General features: G+C 48.5%; 5 protein-coding genes across 5 annotated transcripts; 1 reads left to right on the forward strand and 4 right to left on the reverse strand.

Annotated features, from left to right (window-relative positions):
- Positions 1-27: 27 nt before the first annotated feature.
- Positions 28-3596, reverse strand: BDV38DRAFT_271641 (uncharacterized protein; the record flags this gene model as incomplete). The annotated part of the gene is made up of 3 exons (XM_032057352.1): positions 28-1474; positions 1546-2155; positions 3539-3596. 3 exons carry the CDS (start codon positions 3594-3596, stop codon positions 28-30), a joined length of 2115 nt encoding a protein of 704 aa, XP_031913101.1.
- Positions 3556-4405, reverse strand: BDV38DRAFT_99555 (uncharacterized protein). Its single transcript, XM_032064245.1, has 2 exons — positions 3803-4405; positions 3556-3735 (listed from the first exon to the last, which is right to left on the reverse strand). Exon 1 carries the CDS (start codon positions 4312-4314, stop codon positions 3889-3891), a length of 426 nt encoding a protein of 141 aa, XP_031913102.1. The 5' UTR covers positions 4315-4405; the 3' UTR covers positions 3556-3735; positions 3803-3888.
- Positions 4406-4925: 520 nt separating this feature from the next.
- On the reverse strand, positions 4926-8027 carry BDV38DRAFT_271642 (Nse4 C-terminal-domain-containing protein; the record flags this gene model as incomplete). Its single annotated transcript, XM_032057353.1, has 4 exons — positions 4926-5611; positions 6585-6764; positions 6820-7665; positions 7718-8027. 4 exons carry the CDS (start codon positions 8025-8027, stop codon positions 4926-4928), a joined length of 2022 nt encoding a protein of 673 aa, XP_031913103.1.
- A 226-nt stretch (positions 8028-8253) lies between these two features.
- On the forward strand, positions 8254-11493 carry BDV38DRAFT_247969 (phosphatidylinositol 3-kinase VPS34). The gene is made up of 2 exons (XM_032054705.1): positions 8254-8528; positions 8616-11493. Exons 1-2 carry the CDS (start codon positions 8470-8472, stop codon positions 11263-11265), a joined length of 2709 nt encoding a protein of 902 aa, XP_031913104.1. The 5' UTR covers positions 8254-8469; the 3' UTR covers positions 11266-11493.
- A 59-nt stretch (positions 11494-11552) lies between these two features.
- Positions 11553-15690, reverse strand: BDV38DRAFT_293580 (Alpha/Beta hydrolase protein; the record flags this gene model as incomplete). Its single annotated transcript, XM_032062291.1, has 10 exons — positions 15456-15690; positions 15347-15396; positions 15184-15291; positions 15004-15116; positions 14556-14941; positions 14219-14501; positions 13989-14018; positions 13370-13757; positions 12230-13161; positions 11553-12171 (listed from the first exon to the last, which is right to left on the reverse strand). The coding sequence occupies exons 1-10, from the start codon at positions 15544-15546 to the stop codon at positions 11553-11555; spliced, it is 3000 nt and encodes a 999-aa protein (XP_031913105.1). The 5' UTR covers positions 15547-15690.
- Positions 15691-16361: the final 671 nt, after the last annotated feature.

The raw sequence follows: 16361 nt of genomic DNA on the forward strand, positions 1-16361 counted from the left end.
GTTCTGAAGAAGACAACCCAAGACTTCTCAGGTATGTCCAGAATTATTCCACACCCCATCCGCCTCCCAAACAACAGGCTTCGTAAAATCCTCATACCAGAGCCCACCAAGCGCATTCATCTTGACGTACCCGAACCGGAAATACTCTGGCTCATCGGCTTTAAGCCGCGTCCAATTGAAGGATTCCACAGAGCCATTATCCGACTTAAAAGCCTGAAACCGCTCTACATCATTCACCAACACGCTGATCCCATCAGCATCCTCGGCGACATCCGGAAACTTGAAGACAATGTTTTCGGCTGAAGGGATGAACGGAGCCCCGATTACGGGGAGGATACTCCCCAACTCCGCGCCGTTGAGTAGAGCAGCTGCGGTCTGGAGGATGCTGTCGAAGCCCCATCTTGCGATGCCGTTGATGAATAGGCCGACCAGGAGACCTTGATACAGGAGACTCGGTCTGGTTTGGATGGTAGTCCCGGGGAGGAAGAGGAGACTGAGGATGTAATGGTGGATTCGTAGGTTCATGTTTGGTACGACGAGAAGGGCAACGATGCCGCAGACCATGATGCCGTATATAGACAGCATTTTGGGGAGTCTGCCCTCGTTGCGGAAAGCGAGGGCCTGGGTTAACACGATGGCGATCAGAAGAGTGACAATGATGATCAAGGCGGGGATGGCGCCTGGTTGCTGTTGGATGTCGTGGGGCGTCAAACGGGAGATGGGGATCTTGTCGAAAGTGTCGGTATTGAGGGCTCCCACCCAACAGGGACCCAGCCAGAGGACGGTCTTGTCCCAGTGGGCGTCCAGGTCTTTTAGCGTGTGCCGGACGCAGAAATAGTATACTGCAAATCCAACAAAGGCACAAGGGAGAAACCGGCCCAGTGCGGTGGATACCACCTCGTAGAAATCTGGGGAGTAAGGTGGATCAGACGAAAGAGCTACTTGGAAGTAGACGATGAGGTATATAGAAGCGTAGAACGCTGCAGGCGACGTGGTGAATAGTGATAATATAGCAGTTACTATCAGAGAGAAGGTGAACAACGGCCATCGGAGGTCCTGACAGCTTACGCTGCCCTCGTCGGAAGACTCCCCGCTACCAAAGGTGAAAGAGAGTGGAAAGTTAGATGGGAAGCCTATGCTTGAGATTCCGTTCTTCTCGATGGATACAAAGCCGGAGTACTCGCCTGTCCGACGGAGAATGCCGCAACCGCCCTTCTGGTCGCTGATGAGTCCAGCGTGTAGGGCTGCAGGGCAGATTGCAGAGTCCCCACGATATACACCGAAGTTGTTACTTTCAGAGCTCTCCATGCCCCCTCCGATAACGAGATTCTTGTAATTGATTTCCTCCGCGCCTACATAATATGGTTCAAGCACGATCGTGGAGGCACAGCCTGCAGGGCAGTGGAATGCAAACCCTCCTTTATCAAAGGGACGACAATCATCGCCATTGATCCCACAATTAGTAGCGTTCGACCTGCCATGATAAGTAGATGAGTACACAGGATAAGGCCCAGACCAGGAAGAAATCATTCGACGTTACCATACCACAGTCCGCCATAACATGGTAGTTTTACAGGTTTTCCATAGCCCGGAATGTCCTGGGCCGAGATGGAATAATGCAAGGTCTCTATAAACACAGCGCCCCAGACACCTAGGCAAAGCAGAAGGAGCCAGACCTTAGCGCTCTTGCTAGGAAAGTAGCGCTGCACGAGCCGACCAGGAGCGGTTTGCCATTGGCGCAGCCACGGGTTGATTAAATACTTGCGCGGCGGCGATGGCCCTTTAATCCATGCATAGATCTTAGAGAGAGAGCACGAGAATCGACCCGATTCTTGATCAGGGCGCAATCGTGGGCTTGAGGTTGGCAGGAGCGGCTCATCGGTGCCATGAAAATCATCGGTGCCTTGGAAATGGTCGTCGGCGTGTACAGAGTCAGTACTTGGCCTGGTGACGATCACAAATGGGTTGTTTCCTGACGGGTCCTCATGGGCCAGAATATGCATCGGATACTCCTCCGAGTCCGGGGATTTCTTTTCAGGGGAAGAGGACCTGGACCTGGATCCCCCTCTGGGTGTCTGGTCCGAATGCATTTTTGGCAACATAAGCCATGGATGAGTGGAAAGTGAACCGCGGGAAAGGAATATCAATTCGGCCCCTTTTAAATGAACTTAGTCATCGAATCACTCAACGTGGCTTCAACTCCTCCACGACTTGGACTTTAGTATAATATTTTTTTTTAATGAATGTCTCAATCGTCAAGGGGAAGGCGGCAGCTTATTGGTTTTTAAGGATTAAATTTAGCCCGACCAGCCGGAGTCACTCGCTTTCCTGACTGCAACTACGGACCAAAGCATCTTAAGACACCTGAAAAGCGAGGCATTCATACAACAACACACATTTGATAAAAAGCCAACGTAGACTTGAATTGTCAACTAAAGACTAAAGATCATGGTCTAAACATAACGAGTGATAATATTTGCCACCAACATGCCACATGAGCTCATCAACACGCCAACGGGGTATCTGTATTAGTATTAATTGTAATTAAAGAGAATCATTAGGTCGTTTCCCGTGTTAATGGTCATGTATCTCGCTGATGACGAGCCGTGAACCTCAAGCGGAACTTAACGCGACTTTAACAAGGGCGGCGCTGTATTGTGCCAATGCTGAATCACGACGCGGAGTATCGTGTCAGGATCGGGGTATAAAGAGTGTCGTGGTGGTTGATAGATGTCTCTTCTTTGAATCACCGGCCTGATTTTCGCTGATAGTCGGCCATACCCAGGGCTGGTCGGGCAGCTGAGAAAATCAAACAAGATCGTCGAGCATAGCTTTCTATTTTTAAACAGCGGAACGTCTAAAGAAGCCACGGCGGTTGCTACTATATAGAGATAAGCATCACGTAGGTGGCCAGGAACCATGATGGAAAACTTACACTCCGTCACTGGCAGTGCCACGGACGCGGAAGGTGAACCAGATACCCTAAGCACAGACCCAGTTAGTATACGACATTGCCACCATAGGCGTAAAGGTGAGTACGAACCACAATCGCCGACACAAGCCAGACGCAGGCAGAGATGAAGCTGAATGCCTCTGCCGCTTTCCACCGACCACAGACGTCGTTATGAACGATACCACCCCATGCCCAGATACTTCCGCAGCTGAATTTGTGGATAGCATCAACGAGGATACCGAAGGCAGCAAACCAAGCGAGAGAGATAATGACATCAACTGTCAGAATATGTCAGCTATTGATCTCGATTTCGCTACAGCACAGCACGGCGAAGACATACAGGGCCATGAAAAGAAGCCGGACGAGAAAGGTATCAGCCATATCAGGCCCAGTAGAATGGATAAACCGGCGACCACTTCTGTATAGATCCAGCGTGCTTGAGGCCAAGCCTCAAGGTCATTCAACGAACCAAGGTAGTAACCGATGATACCAGCGACGATCTGGATCGGATTATGTTAGCTTTCTTTTGTCTTTTCCCACAGATAATCGCCCCTCCTGTGAAGATGCATGGAGAACGTACCGCACCGCAGATGATTTCCACCACGCGGAGAACAATCGACACAAGACGTGAGATGACGGGCATGATGACAGCGTAATGTGTTGTGTGAGTCTGGAGTAGCGGTGTAGATGGTGAGGTCAGAGATGCAGGCACGAAATAATGGTACCTGATAAGGGAGTATGCGGAGTATAGGTAGGTTCGATATCACACTGCACTCAGTAGTCTGCTAGGAGGACGGTATAAAATATGAGAGATCGGCTGCAAGAAGCGAGCAGGGTGGAGGAAGTAACCGGTTTAAATACAAGCTTCCAACCAGACCAGGAAGATCTGCAGCAACTTTTTTTTTTTTTTTTTTTTCTCGAACGAGTTAATGAAGTTAATTGGTTTTGATCGTCACTTTGGCGACATGACATAGTTTCTCCTCGATGATTGGCTCATGAGAAGGGCTCGTGTTCTGCCCAACGTGGACGTCTCGTCTAGGCTCCAGATTATCTTTCAGGTAGTTTTGTTGAGCGGTGGACAACGATACAGTTTGAGTATACCTGGGGGTTGCACAGTATACTCTGACCGTACGGTTTACAGGCCTCATATGTGGCGCAATATAGACCCCTCTACTGGAGCAATGATTACCGTTCGATTCCTTCAATTTTTCAAGTTTTCGATTTCCGTACATATGACAAAAAAAAGCAAGGGAACAAGTTCGGAAATCCTCGAAAATCATTACCGTTGACAAATTAGTTTGTGAGTGAATCAACAGAACTAGCTGCAAACTAAGGCTGAAAAGGTACTCCACCATGTCCATCACTAAGCAGAAAACAGCAAGCAAACCATACTGCAGGCTATCCACTTTATCCACTATCCATCGCACTCTATATCTGGCCTATGCCTGGAAGGGTTCAATAGCTCCATATCTTTACCATGGAAAGAATTTCACATAGTATCGCAAGTTTCCCAACATGGGTGTTTTCTCGGGATCTTTTTCCCTCATTTTCTTCCTTCCCTCTTTTTCTTTCTCTTCCTTAAATGAAATACACGACATTCGCCGTACGGGTGACGAGCAAACTGAAGGAAACCTGAAGATTGTGGCTGAAGTGACGTCATGTTCAGCATGGTAGCCTGAAGATCATCTGACCGCCACATTGTCATCCACCCTAGTATTAATTAGTTCATTTTTTGTTCTCCCACCGGTTTCCACTTTAACTGAGTGATTGATTACCAAGGTTTTAATTCTCTTAACTTATATTTCCCAGAATTGCCGATGAAGAAATGCATGTGGTATGATACAATTACATTGATTATCCCATATCAATAGCCCAGAGTAGTAGTAGTAGTACAGTCGGACGCCCGCATCAACACAGAACGAGTATAGAACACAGTAGCCGGAAAAAACTGACAGACATCAAAGAAAGATAATCAGATATTCTTCCTTCCTTCCAAATGCCACTCCATCACCGTCCGAAATACCCCCTTAGCCCCACTCTCAACCACATCCCCATGGCAGGGAATCAAGCGATTAAAATCCCATTTATCAATGCGCCGTACTGATTCATTAAAGGCCTTCCGGTCGCCACTCGACAGTATATACCACACAAACCTCTTCTGCCATGTTGCAGGCGCATTAGTTGACAGCAACGGGCTGATAATCTTGGTAAGCAGTCCCGAAGTAGCGCTTTCGCCCGTCTTCGAATACTGCTCCCTTGCGGGGAGATTAAATAAGAGATCCGCCTCGATGAGCGTGCGCGATCGCTTATGCAGAAACACGAGCTCCCGTGACGGGTGTCCGTACACGTATTCGGTCTCAAACTCTGAGTCAAACTCTTCGGAGATTTTCTGCTGGCCGTGGTTCTCTTTGCGGAACACGTGTCGGAACGGAGTATCCTTGTATTCGGGGTTGGATTGCCGCTTCTCGTAGAGGCCTTCGGGCGCGATGATCTCGGCGTCCGGGTACGCCTCTTTCCACGACGTGATATTGATATGGTGCTCGAGGTCCAGCGCTGCGATGTACTTGAGATGGCCGCCTAGACTTGAGATGGCCTCGCGGACTTGAGGTGTGAGGGAGACGGGGGAAAACACTGCGATGGCGCCGGATGCCAACTTGACTGTATGAGTTGGTGTTAGACTTTCTTTGCGCAAGCTTTGACGGTTGAGAAAATCGATTTTTGGCTATAGATATGTACCTAGAGTTCCTCGTCCGCCGAATTTTAAACGTCCATATCTCGCGAATGGCAAGCTCATTGTTATCACGTCCGACGTCACATTGCGGATTACCATCACCTCGGATGGGTTCGTGGGAAATAGTTGCGGAGCCATGACTGAGAGTATACTTTTTCGTGTGACTATGATCAGGGGGAGATTGTCGTGATGGGGGGTTGAAGTACTTATTGGGACTATAGCTACAGCCAGTTAGTTTTTCGTGGTCTCACATGCTCTGGGAGGTTCGTTCAGTAATCAGTTTAATTAATTAAGCACAGGAATCTGGACTTGTGGCTGAAACAGTATGACAGCTAAGTGTGACGTCAACGTAGCGCGGGGCCCAAAGGACTCCTGCCTAAGGCTCATTCAAACCAGAAAAGACTTCCGCTTCCTCCAATCATATATTTTGGTACCTGGAAAATTCTTGAATTTATTTTGAGGCTTGACTGAAGCGATATGTTACATAGTACCTACTGCTACTGCAATACGGATTCGGCCTACGCCACACATGGACATTGGATGTTGACCGGGCAATGCTGGCGGGGCCTACGGTCTAGAACGCGGTGCATCTCTAAGCCAACAGACTGGATTTTCTTTTGCTTTGCTAAGCTACCTTACGGAGGAACTAGTTAACTTTTTCAAATCACGAATTATTATGTAATTCCAATTCAATTAGAAACACGTGCGCAGAACTCTTTTACGAGTAATAAGCAATGTTACGAAAACATGGGTTTTTCATTTGCAACGTGCAGAACAAGATGGGTATCACAAGTATCGACGATTAATTACAAAACGGGAAAGATAGGAAATAACAAGAACTCAGATGCCCGGCTCCAGAGACTGTCGTCAGCAGAGCAATGCGGCCAGACAGCCCCTAACCATACCAGCCGTGCCCAGTGTTCTCATGTTGCTCTTCTTCGCGGTGAGGAATGATGGATTCCTCGATACCGTACACCTCGATTAGGTCCCGCCAGGTTTCAAAGTCAAGGCTGAATATAGCCTGGTGTTTCTGAACCCCTTTCCTTTGGGCTTCGCTTGGGGCATACGGTTTCGCAGCATCTGTCATAACCAACGTTAGGTAAACAAGTATGAATGAAGCCCAGGGGAGACCTACGTAGAGTTGGCAAGTGCCGACTGTCTACCTGAATTCCAACTGTGCCATCCCTGACCAGAAAGCTGACATAGAACAGATTTTCCACGCTTTGTCCGAACGACCTCGGGTTGATGCAGAAGTGAAACAGGGGAACACCACCATCATCCGCAACATGATGTTGAGCCATCACTTCTTGCACCATCTCGTCTGTGGGAGTTTCTTCTAGTTGCGACAGAAGTCGCTCTACCATATCCTGGCCAGCATTCTGCGTTCTTGCAAGCAGTTTGTTGATGCTGGTACACATGGTGGTAAGGTTGGACGTTTCTTGCCGATCAAGGTCTTCTTCCCGAAGCTCCTGTGGTCGCACTGCTTGTGACGGATCGATACGCTCTCTAACCCTTCGCTGTGTGATTTGTCGGGTACGCTTTTGTACCGACAACGGTCCTAGCAAGAACCCGGAAATGGACGGCCGTGCATTATGGCGGAAAGAAGCAGACCGTCCAAGCCAGTCCCAGTTCATCGCATCTCCTTGATCCTCATCGCTATCATTGGGGTCCGCTTGGCTCCTGCCTGAGGCTTGACCACGACGACGCTGTGTACTCGACAGCATAGCTTGCGAATCTTCTGGAGCCCTGCGCATAAAGGATATGCACTTAGAGACAAATTCATCCACATCTATACCTGCAGATGCATCTCCCAAGACTAAATGTGCGGTCTTCTTGTACGAGAGGTCGGCGGCGCTGACCAAGAGACGTGAGTCGATCGTAGCGTCTGAAGTCTGCTTAACTTCTTGGAAGTATTCGTTGGCCTTTTGGATGGTGTCCCGAATGCCATGATTGCCAGGTTGCATATACTCGCTCCTAGAATCTACACCATTGTTAATACATTGAAAATAAAGTACTGTGCGGTGAGACCGTACCATGTAGCTCCCTCGTCAAGTCCCTGAGTCCCTTCCTAACCCGTCTTCGGTCTTTTTCATCCTGATCTGGGTCGTAAAATTGTTTATCGCGATCCTGTTGCGATCCTGGTACTTGCGACTGACTGCCGCTTTGAATATTGGACGCTCTATTTGACAATCGCTGGCGCTTGGCATTGGCGCCGGAGGCCATGGTCTGAGCCTGGCTTCTTTTTTCAACACGAGCAGAAATTTGGCGGTTTTCTTTATCGGATGAAGGCCCTGGCGATGAAGATTGACTTGGAGGCCTACGGCTGTGTGTAATGCGTGCCATGCTTAGTGGCGGGACTTCGACGAAAGTACGTTAAACACAAGACGCGACAGGGGTTGGGCCGAAACAATGACAGGCCAGTGAGACAAAGATATAATACACTAGGAATAACTAATCAGAGCACCGAAGTCACTTAGGTAAGAAAGGCATGAGGCAATTAGACCACTAATAGTACTCCGTAGTAGTGGCCTCACCAACAATCTCTCTCATCTGTCCATCATTATTACTTTTTCAACACTGCCCGCGCGCCAAACGCGTTGCGAAAGATATCACGTGAAATCAGCTGACCCCGCGTCATCCGATAAGTTGCTCATGAATCTTGGCCAATCAACAGGCCGCGTTGCCATCTCTCCGGACGAAGCTCTTTTGTCTTCCTCTCACAGAGATACATGTCATGAAGGACTCCAAGAGTCAATGAGGGCGGATTCGGAATCTCCGAATCAAAATGGAGGCCTTTACATTCGCTATCTCCACCCAGGTGGACTTTCCGATTCAAATCAAAATGTAAGCGACGCCGCAAACGCCAAACAAGTCCTTGGGTTGCTTTGTAATGGCAGATGTTGGGTTCCGAATCAACTAATTACTCGGCAGTGGCTCCTTGGAAGGGAAGCAAAAAGAGATACCCTTTTCTGTACTCCTCAAGCGACCGGAATTGCGACACCTCGGTTCCGTGCAGAACCCCACATCCGATCTATTTGTGTCGGTGCAATTATGGTCAGACTCGAAACCGCTGGGGGTGCCTTTGCAAACCTCATATAGGACGTTCAAATCGGTCCGCGCTTGGAATGAATGGCTACAGATGCCTATGTCACTCAAGGATGCCCCATACCAATGCCAGCTTGCGATAACCATTTGGGACTTGTCCCCATTTGGCGGCGAAGGTGCGCAGGGCCATTACGTCCCATTCGGAGGAACAACAATATCCCTGTTTGATGAAGAGGGTAAATTGAAGATGGGGAGGCAGAAGTGCAAGGTATATCGCCACAAAGCTGCCGATGGATTCTCTTCGACAACTACCCCTTCTGTCCCATCAACGAAGCGACGGAAGGTCAATACTCCTGATTCGCTAGGCCCTTCTCTCGAGGAGATAGAGTTGGAACGAGTAGAGGTCCTGATCAAGAAGCATGAAATGGGAGAAATACCACGGATCGATTGGATGGACCAGATGGTCTTTCGTCAGCTGGAGAAACTGAAACTTAATGCCGAAGAATCCGCAAGGAAGCGGGCCATCCTTCTAAAATCGACGAAGCAGAAACACCGGGAGAAATATGGGGCTGATGGAGATGATTCGGATGAAGGTAATTTGAATGATGAGAACTTTACTCTCTACGTCGAATTTCCACGCTTTGACCACCCCGTCGTCTGGTCTGATCACGAGTATCCTCCGCCCCCGGTCTCGTCGTACCCCCAGAATGCACCTGTGAATCCTAGTTCTGCGCTGAAACCTGCACCGGAGGTTCGCTTTGGTCCCGGAATCGAAGGTGCTGATGGAGAGGGTGTGATCAAAATATACGACCCTGAAGTTGGGCAGACAGGTAATCCATGTGAGGACAAGCACAGAAGACTCATTCGTAGTCACCGTACTGGCATCATGGACAGAGACCTGAAACCAAATCCAAAGATCCGGGATGAACTAAACGCCATACTGTCGTACGAGCCAACGCAAGACCTCACTGCTGAGGAGAAGGACCTTGTTTGGCGCTTCAGATACTATCTAACTCGTGAGAAGCGAGCGTTGACTAAATTTGTTAAGTCGGTGAACTGGCGCGATGCCGGTGAATCACATCAAGCAGTGGAAATTCTTCCTAAATGGACCGAAATTGATGTCGATGATGCTTTGGAGCTCCTTGGACCAACGTTCGATAACCCGGCAGTCCGTTCTTATGCAGTTGAAAGGCTTCGAAAGGCTGACGATGAGGAGCTTCTCCTTTACCTCCTCCAGCTAGTACAGGCGCTAAAATACGAAGAAAATTCCAGCAATGACACTGAAGATGCTGCCCATGATTCGTCGCTGGCTAATTTTCTGATCACTCGCGCTGCAAATAATTTCAAGCTCGGAAGTTATTTCCACTGGTATCTTATGGTTGAATGTGATGATACTAGCCCTGGGACCTTGTCCGCGCAGCGCAGACTCTTCGCTCGGGTAGAGTACTATTTCATGGCCGATTTGGAACAAGTGCATCCCGAGCATCGGAAAACGCTGTTACGCCAGGGTGAACTGGTTGCCGTGCTCTCAAAGATCGCCAAGGACCTCAGATTTTCACGAGATAACCGGCCACTGAAGATTGAGAAGCTCAAAAAGTATCTGAAAGATCCTAAAAACGAGCTTGTGCACATCGAGCCTCCATTGCCGCTGCCCATCGATCCAGAGATATCGGTCACGGGCTGTTTTCCGGACGATTCCAACGTCTTCAAATCAACCCTGTCTCCTCTACTCATCACCTTCAAGACATCGGAAGGGCAGAAGTATCCAATCCTTTTCAAAGTCGGTGATGATCTCCGTCAAGACCAGCTCGTTATACAAATAATCATTTTGATGGACCGTCTCCTACAGAAGGAGAATTTGGATCTTAAGCTGACCCCATATCGAATTCTCGCGACCAATGCTACGGCAGGCGCCGTTCAGTTCATTCCATCGGCTTCCCTATCTGCGATCTCAGCCAAGCACAGGTCAGTCCTTGCATATCTCCAAGCAAACAACCCTGATGAGAGCGAACCACTCGGTGTCCGAAAGGAGACTATGGATACCTACATCAAATCCTGTGCCGGATACTGCGTGATTACATACCTCCTCGGTGTCGGCGACAGGCACCTTGAGAACCTTCTCCTCGCCCCAGATGGCCATTTCTTCCACGCCGACTTCGGTTTTATCCTCGGTCGAGACCCCAAACCATTCGCTCCAATGATGAAGCTCTGCAAAGAAATGGTTGAAGGAATGGGCGGCACCACATCTCCCCATTACCTTCAATTCAAGCAATACTGCTTCACCGCGTACACCACGCTGCGCAAGTCGGCAAACCTTATCCTCAACTTGTTCAGTTTGATGGTCGACGCCAATATCCCTGATATCCGCGTTGAGCCGGATAAGGCGGTACTCAAGGTCAAAGAGAGGTTTCATCTAGAGATGACAGAAGAGGAGGCTATTCGTCATTTCGAGCAACTCATCGGTGACAGCGTAAATGCTATATTCGGTGTGGTTATCGATCGTCTTCACGAATTTGTTCAGGGTTGGAGAGCATGATGTATTATCGATAATTGGGAAGGAATCGCAAGATATTCCTTTTTGCCGCTTTGTTCGACTTTGGGCTACTGATACAGGCATGGGCGCTATTCTTTGTGTATTGGTTATGATTAGGAGTCAAGGAATGGGATTGGCGCAGGTCTTGTCTACAGGAGATACCCTAGTCGACTTGGGATAATAATGTTTTGTCAAAATAACTATATATAGATTTATGATAGAAAATCCAAATGACTGAACTCTGTCCGTCCCCATCATTAATCATTTAACGAACCAGCGAGACGACAATATCAACACCCCTTGATCGACCGACCCAATTCCTCGTCTTGTCGCGTCCGATACTCAAGTTCCACCCACTCCTGTCCAGAGTCACTCCTATCCGCAATATCAACCTCACCCGGATGAGACGTAGATCTAGATATCACAGCTGGCGCTCCAGGATGCGTCCCAGATGGCTTACGCCTGGATTCATCTAACTGCGAGGAAAAGGTCCCAACTGCCTCGGTACCCAGACCGGCACGACCGGTGATATCGTCGCCGCTAAGCTCATCCTTCTTTGCCTCTGCATCTTCATCGTCCTCAGGAGTACCTTCTCTACAAGCCCAGGCATCGACAAAGCGGAGGACCTCGCGCGGCCACCAGCGTTTCATTACTAGTAGGCGGAAGGGAACAAGAGCCACGATTAAAACGGGGAAGGCGGGAGCACCTCGCGTCAGGGTGACGATGAAGATAGCCACCGTGATGACGATCTGTAGGATAGTATATAGGTGGATGGGGATGTAAGAGGGACGTGGTGGAGTGCTACTGTCATTAAGATCCGGATCCCCTGGTTTCTTCGCAAGAGAAGATGGTAAAGACGGGAGTTCAGATGGAGGGGTAAGAAGATAAAAGGTTCGGTATAATATAGGGCTATGCTTGGGTGAGCTATATTCTCCCCCATAACAACGAGTTGACAGTCTGTACTTACTTGACCGATAAGCTCTGCTCACCCATGAACATGAATAAACCGGCGAGAACACTCGTCGGCGTTAAGCCGAGGACTTTCATGAACGGCGGACTGACGAAAAGAAGGATAGCCCCTGCGTGCAAGAAAGAGGACCAGCGCTGTTCGTAAACGCGCTTAACTTCGTGCGTCTCAACTTTCTCTTCGCCATCTGTCACGACGGTGCGCTGTTCTCGCTCCGAATGCATGAGTGATTCGGAATGCAGGGGAGCCTGGGGCAAGAGGCCGTTGGCGGGTGGGATGCCCAGGATTCCGCAGAGAGCAGTTGTTGTGCCCAGCAGGATGATGTCCCATGCGAAGCCGCCGGGTTTGCGGGTGCCGTATCTGTCGATTGTGCATATGATGGAGCTTACTTCGTGATCGAAAAAGAAGAGGATGGTGATTATGACTCCTGGAACTATGGCGGCGAAGACCCATCCGACGGGTAAGGTCCAGAACTCGACGAAAAACTTGTCACGGTCTGGTGATGTAGGTTTGAAGGAGCTACTGACGGGAAGAGTCATCTTATCAAGGTGTGCCAATTCGCCGATATGGGGCATGGCGATGAAGACGATGATAGATATGGCAGCGGCGTACTCCGTGAGCCCCATTCGGATGTAGCGATGGAATAAAGGTTTCCAACTCTCGGCTGTGGAGAGAAAGATGGCGAAGAGCATGGTTCCGACGGCGCCGATTACCGCGTATAGGAAAGCAGCGAATGAGAGAGTGTCGTGTGCTCTTTCAAGCTCCTGGATGGCCTTGTGGAAATATATAATGCTGTTCAAGAGAGAGAAGATTTCTGTGGCGAATGTTGTCACATAGCGCATAGTCCAGTCGTGGGCATTGATTATGGCTAATATATAATGCAACCAGGCTGCATGAATCAAAGACCATGCCATGAAAGGGAGGAAGGGCACCTGTTATTGTTATCAAATACTGCTGAGGTGATTGATATACAAGTGGCGGATTTGCTTCTGCAAGGAAATACCTTGAAAACTTCATCACACAATGCATAGATATTCTCCGCTAATACAGAGAAAGGGCCGGTAACGCCAAGGATTGTTAGAGGTTGAATAGAGAATCTGGAATTGATTAGCCTGAACAATCTTCGTGATTCTTCCGGACAGCATACAAAGAGAAGACAATTCCACAGAGTCCCGTACTAAGCACAACCTCAATCGTTCCCCATGTCTTGCCAGTCAAGACATACAAGTCACTGGCAAAAGTGATCCCCGGGAGGAGATTGGTAAAGAATACATATACCGCGCTAGCGAAGATCAATTGGTTGAATATAGTCCAATCCGAAACATATCGCCGGCGCAGGTTGATGATATCCTGCTTCACCAATCGAAAAGGACGCAGAGGCCCACCAGCCGATACAGAGCCGCGTAAGACTCGAAACGCCTTTGGGGTATGCTTTGAAGGGGTTATAATGGAATGTGCATCGTCACTTTCCTCAACCACGGCGTCATGAATGTCGCTTTGTTCTCGCTCATCCCGCCTTCTTGGGGGCCTGTGGCGAAGGGAAGAGGTTCGAATAGAGCGGGGTCGAAAGGCTGAGATTAGGGACATTTATTGATTCGACGCTGAATACAAGATTGGGTTATCGCATTCCCAGTAAGATTCATCAAGTATATTATTGAGAGACTTGCTTCTGTTGTAAATATTGAGACTTGATAGAGAGTCAGTTGGGGGGGGCAGTGACGTTTGACTTAAGATTTATAGTAGCTGTATAAATCGATACGTAAGCCAATGAGGGGTGATTTCTTGTCGACTAAAATCGATTTCATGCCAAGAAAAAAAATCAGAATTCATGATTCATATACCTATATTGCTAATGCATTGGCCATCTGCTTCTAACAAAAATTACTAGCGAATGTATTATAGTCCGTAAAAGAAAGGCAACATAGAACTTGAAAAAAAAGTAATGAATAGATAAACAAATAAAAAAAATAAAAGTATCAACCGCCTTACAGCTTAGATGAGTCAACAAGTCCCTGCTGCTGCAGCCACTCCGTCACAAAGGCATTAACCTCCGCTGGTTTCTGCCACAGAGCCCAATGCCCTGCCTCGACTTCTTTCACAGTGAGATTTGGCACGAATGGTACCATGGCTTTGGGCATCTCCGAGTTGACCACAAGGTCAGCAAGCGCATGAACGTAAAGCACGGGGCACTTGATTGAGATCGCCTCTTTGCCCTGGGCCAGGAGGGACTGCTCATTCGTCCAGCTTTGTTGGCGAATACGGTAGTAGTTGCCTACAAGCTCATTAGTTTTTCTGTTTTTTATAGGATGAGAGGGAATGCTCATACAAGGTCCTTGGAGTCCATTTCTCGAGTACTCCTCTACGTAATACTTCAGTTCTTCCTCACTGAGCAATCTTGTATGACCCAGCTTGGTGGCCACCTCGAAGTCAAAACCGCGGGTTGAGTCCATGGCAAATTTGCCTTCAGGAGTGGCCCCACCGTACAGGCCATTGAGGAAAGCACGGATACCTTCCTTCTCTTGAGTATGGGACTCAACCACACCTTCTGCGCTGCCGAATTGCAGTTGGTACCCAACTGTGGGGACGATCTTGGCGAGATCTGCCGTATCAATGTATTTCGGCGAGGGAGGGAGATATGGGACAACGAAGAGAATGAGATGGGTAATGAAAGAAGGGTGGTAGAGAGCAAAACGGGAGGCAATCACCGAGCCCCTTACTCGGAGGATTAGATGTGTTCTCATCAAGCATTAATCCCGGAGGGAATGGGAACATACCAGTCATGACCGGCGAGAACGATATTCTCGCAGCCGAGTTGCTTTCCAAGTTCGGCCAAGTCGTCGGCATGCGACTTGTAGGAATAGGCATCGAGAGACCCAGTTGGTGCATCCTAGACGAACAAGATCAGCACGAGCTCAGAACCAATCATACAGCACAGCTAGTTATCCTAGGCTTACTGATCGCCCATATCCAATACAGTCAACAGCAACGACGCGGAAGCCAAGTTTGAGAAAGACAGGAATCTGGTATCTCCATCCCATGGACAAGTCTGGGAAACCGTGAATCTGTTTTGCACGAGTCAGCTACCAGTGGTCCCATTGGTTGAATTCAATGGCATACCAAGAAGACCGTGCGAGTAAAGCCGCCCTCAGGCTCGGCGAGGAGATATCCTATCCAAATCAAGTTAGTGAGACCTTCTCCAGACGTCGGGGGAAGCAAAAGGTCACACCATATGTCTTGCCATTGATGGCGGCAGAGCAGCGACGGATCCGAGGGTCGTTGACAACGTTGATTTTGTCAAGTGTAGTAGAGGAAGACATGTTGCTGCGATCGAGGAATAACACACAGGATGAAGTATATCGTGTAATAATCAACAATGGCCCGCGAGGGGTTGAGCTGCATTAAGTAGTAGGATCCGTCTCCGCGGGCTCCATGGGAAAGCACCCATCATTTGCACAACGGCCATCGTTTCAAGAGTGGATCTACTATGATCTAAACCTTCTTTCTTTGCAATGAATTATGTTTATGTGATCTTATGGGATCTGTTAAAGTGGGGCACTGCGACGAAGTGGATCATCACAATAAATATCATGATTAGTGATGTGAATATCTCCGAGATCAGCTCCGTGACAGACTCTCAGATGATGATTTAAAACGAGTGACTGCGAATCAAGATTGTATTCCTGGGTCCGGAGGAATTAACCCTGCTCCTAGAGTACCCAATGGTAACAATAGGGGTAAGTAGGGATAGATGTCGAGTCGGGGTAAAGAATGAGCCGAGGTATTTTCCTGAATTTAAATCCGTTACTAAAAACGCCTTTCCGAGCTGTCTCAGTAACTTCACCCTAGGCAACGAACTTTTTCCGAACAGCACTTGTACTCCTCTCTTGGTACTGAAAAAAGTATCCCAACCATATGTGCATAAATGTTATGCCTTGCAGCAGTCGCCGATGAATTATCACGCACAAGGCACAGCATAAGAAGTACACAGTATCTACTCCGGGAAGCAAAGATCTTAGACAACCTAGACTCCTTAGTCCTACATAACTGCTAAAGTTGCTCTTGAGAGTTGTTACAGATGGTTAATCCACATACTAAAAGTTCTGCCAATTTGTCGAATCATGAATGTGCCATT

The sequence above is a fragment of the Aspergillus pseudotamarii genome, assembly GCF_009193445.1.
Source record: "Aspergillus pseudotamarii strain CBS 117625 unplaced genomic scaffold BDV38scaffold_30, whole genome shotgun sequence".
Classification (NCBI taxonomy): domain Eukaryota; kingdom Fungi; phylum Ascomycota; class Eurotiomycetes; order Eurotiales; family Aspergillaceae; genus Aspergillus; species Aspergillus pseudotamarii.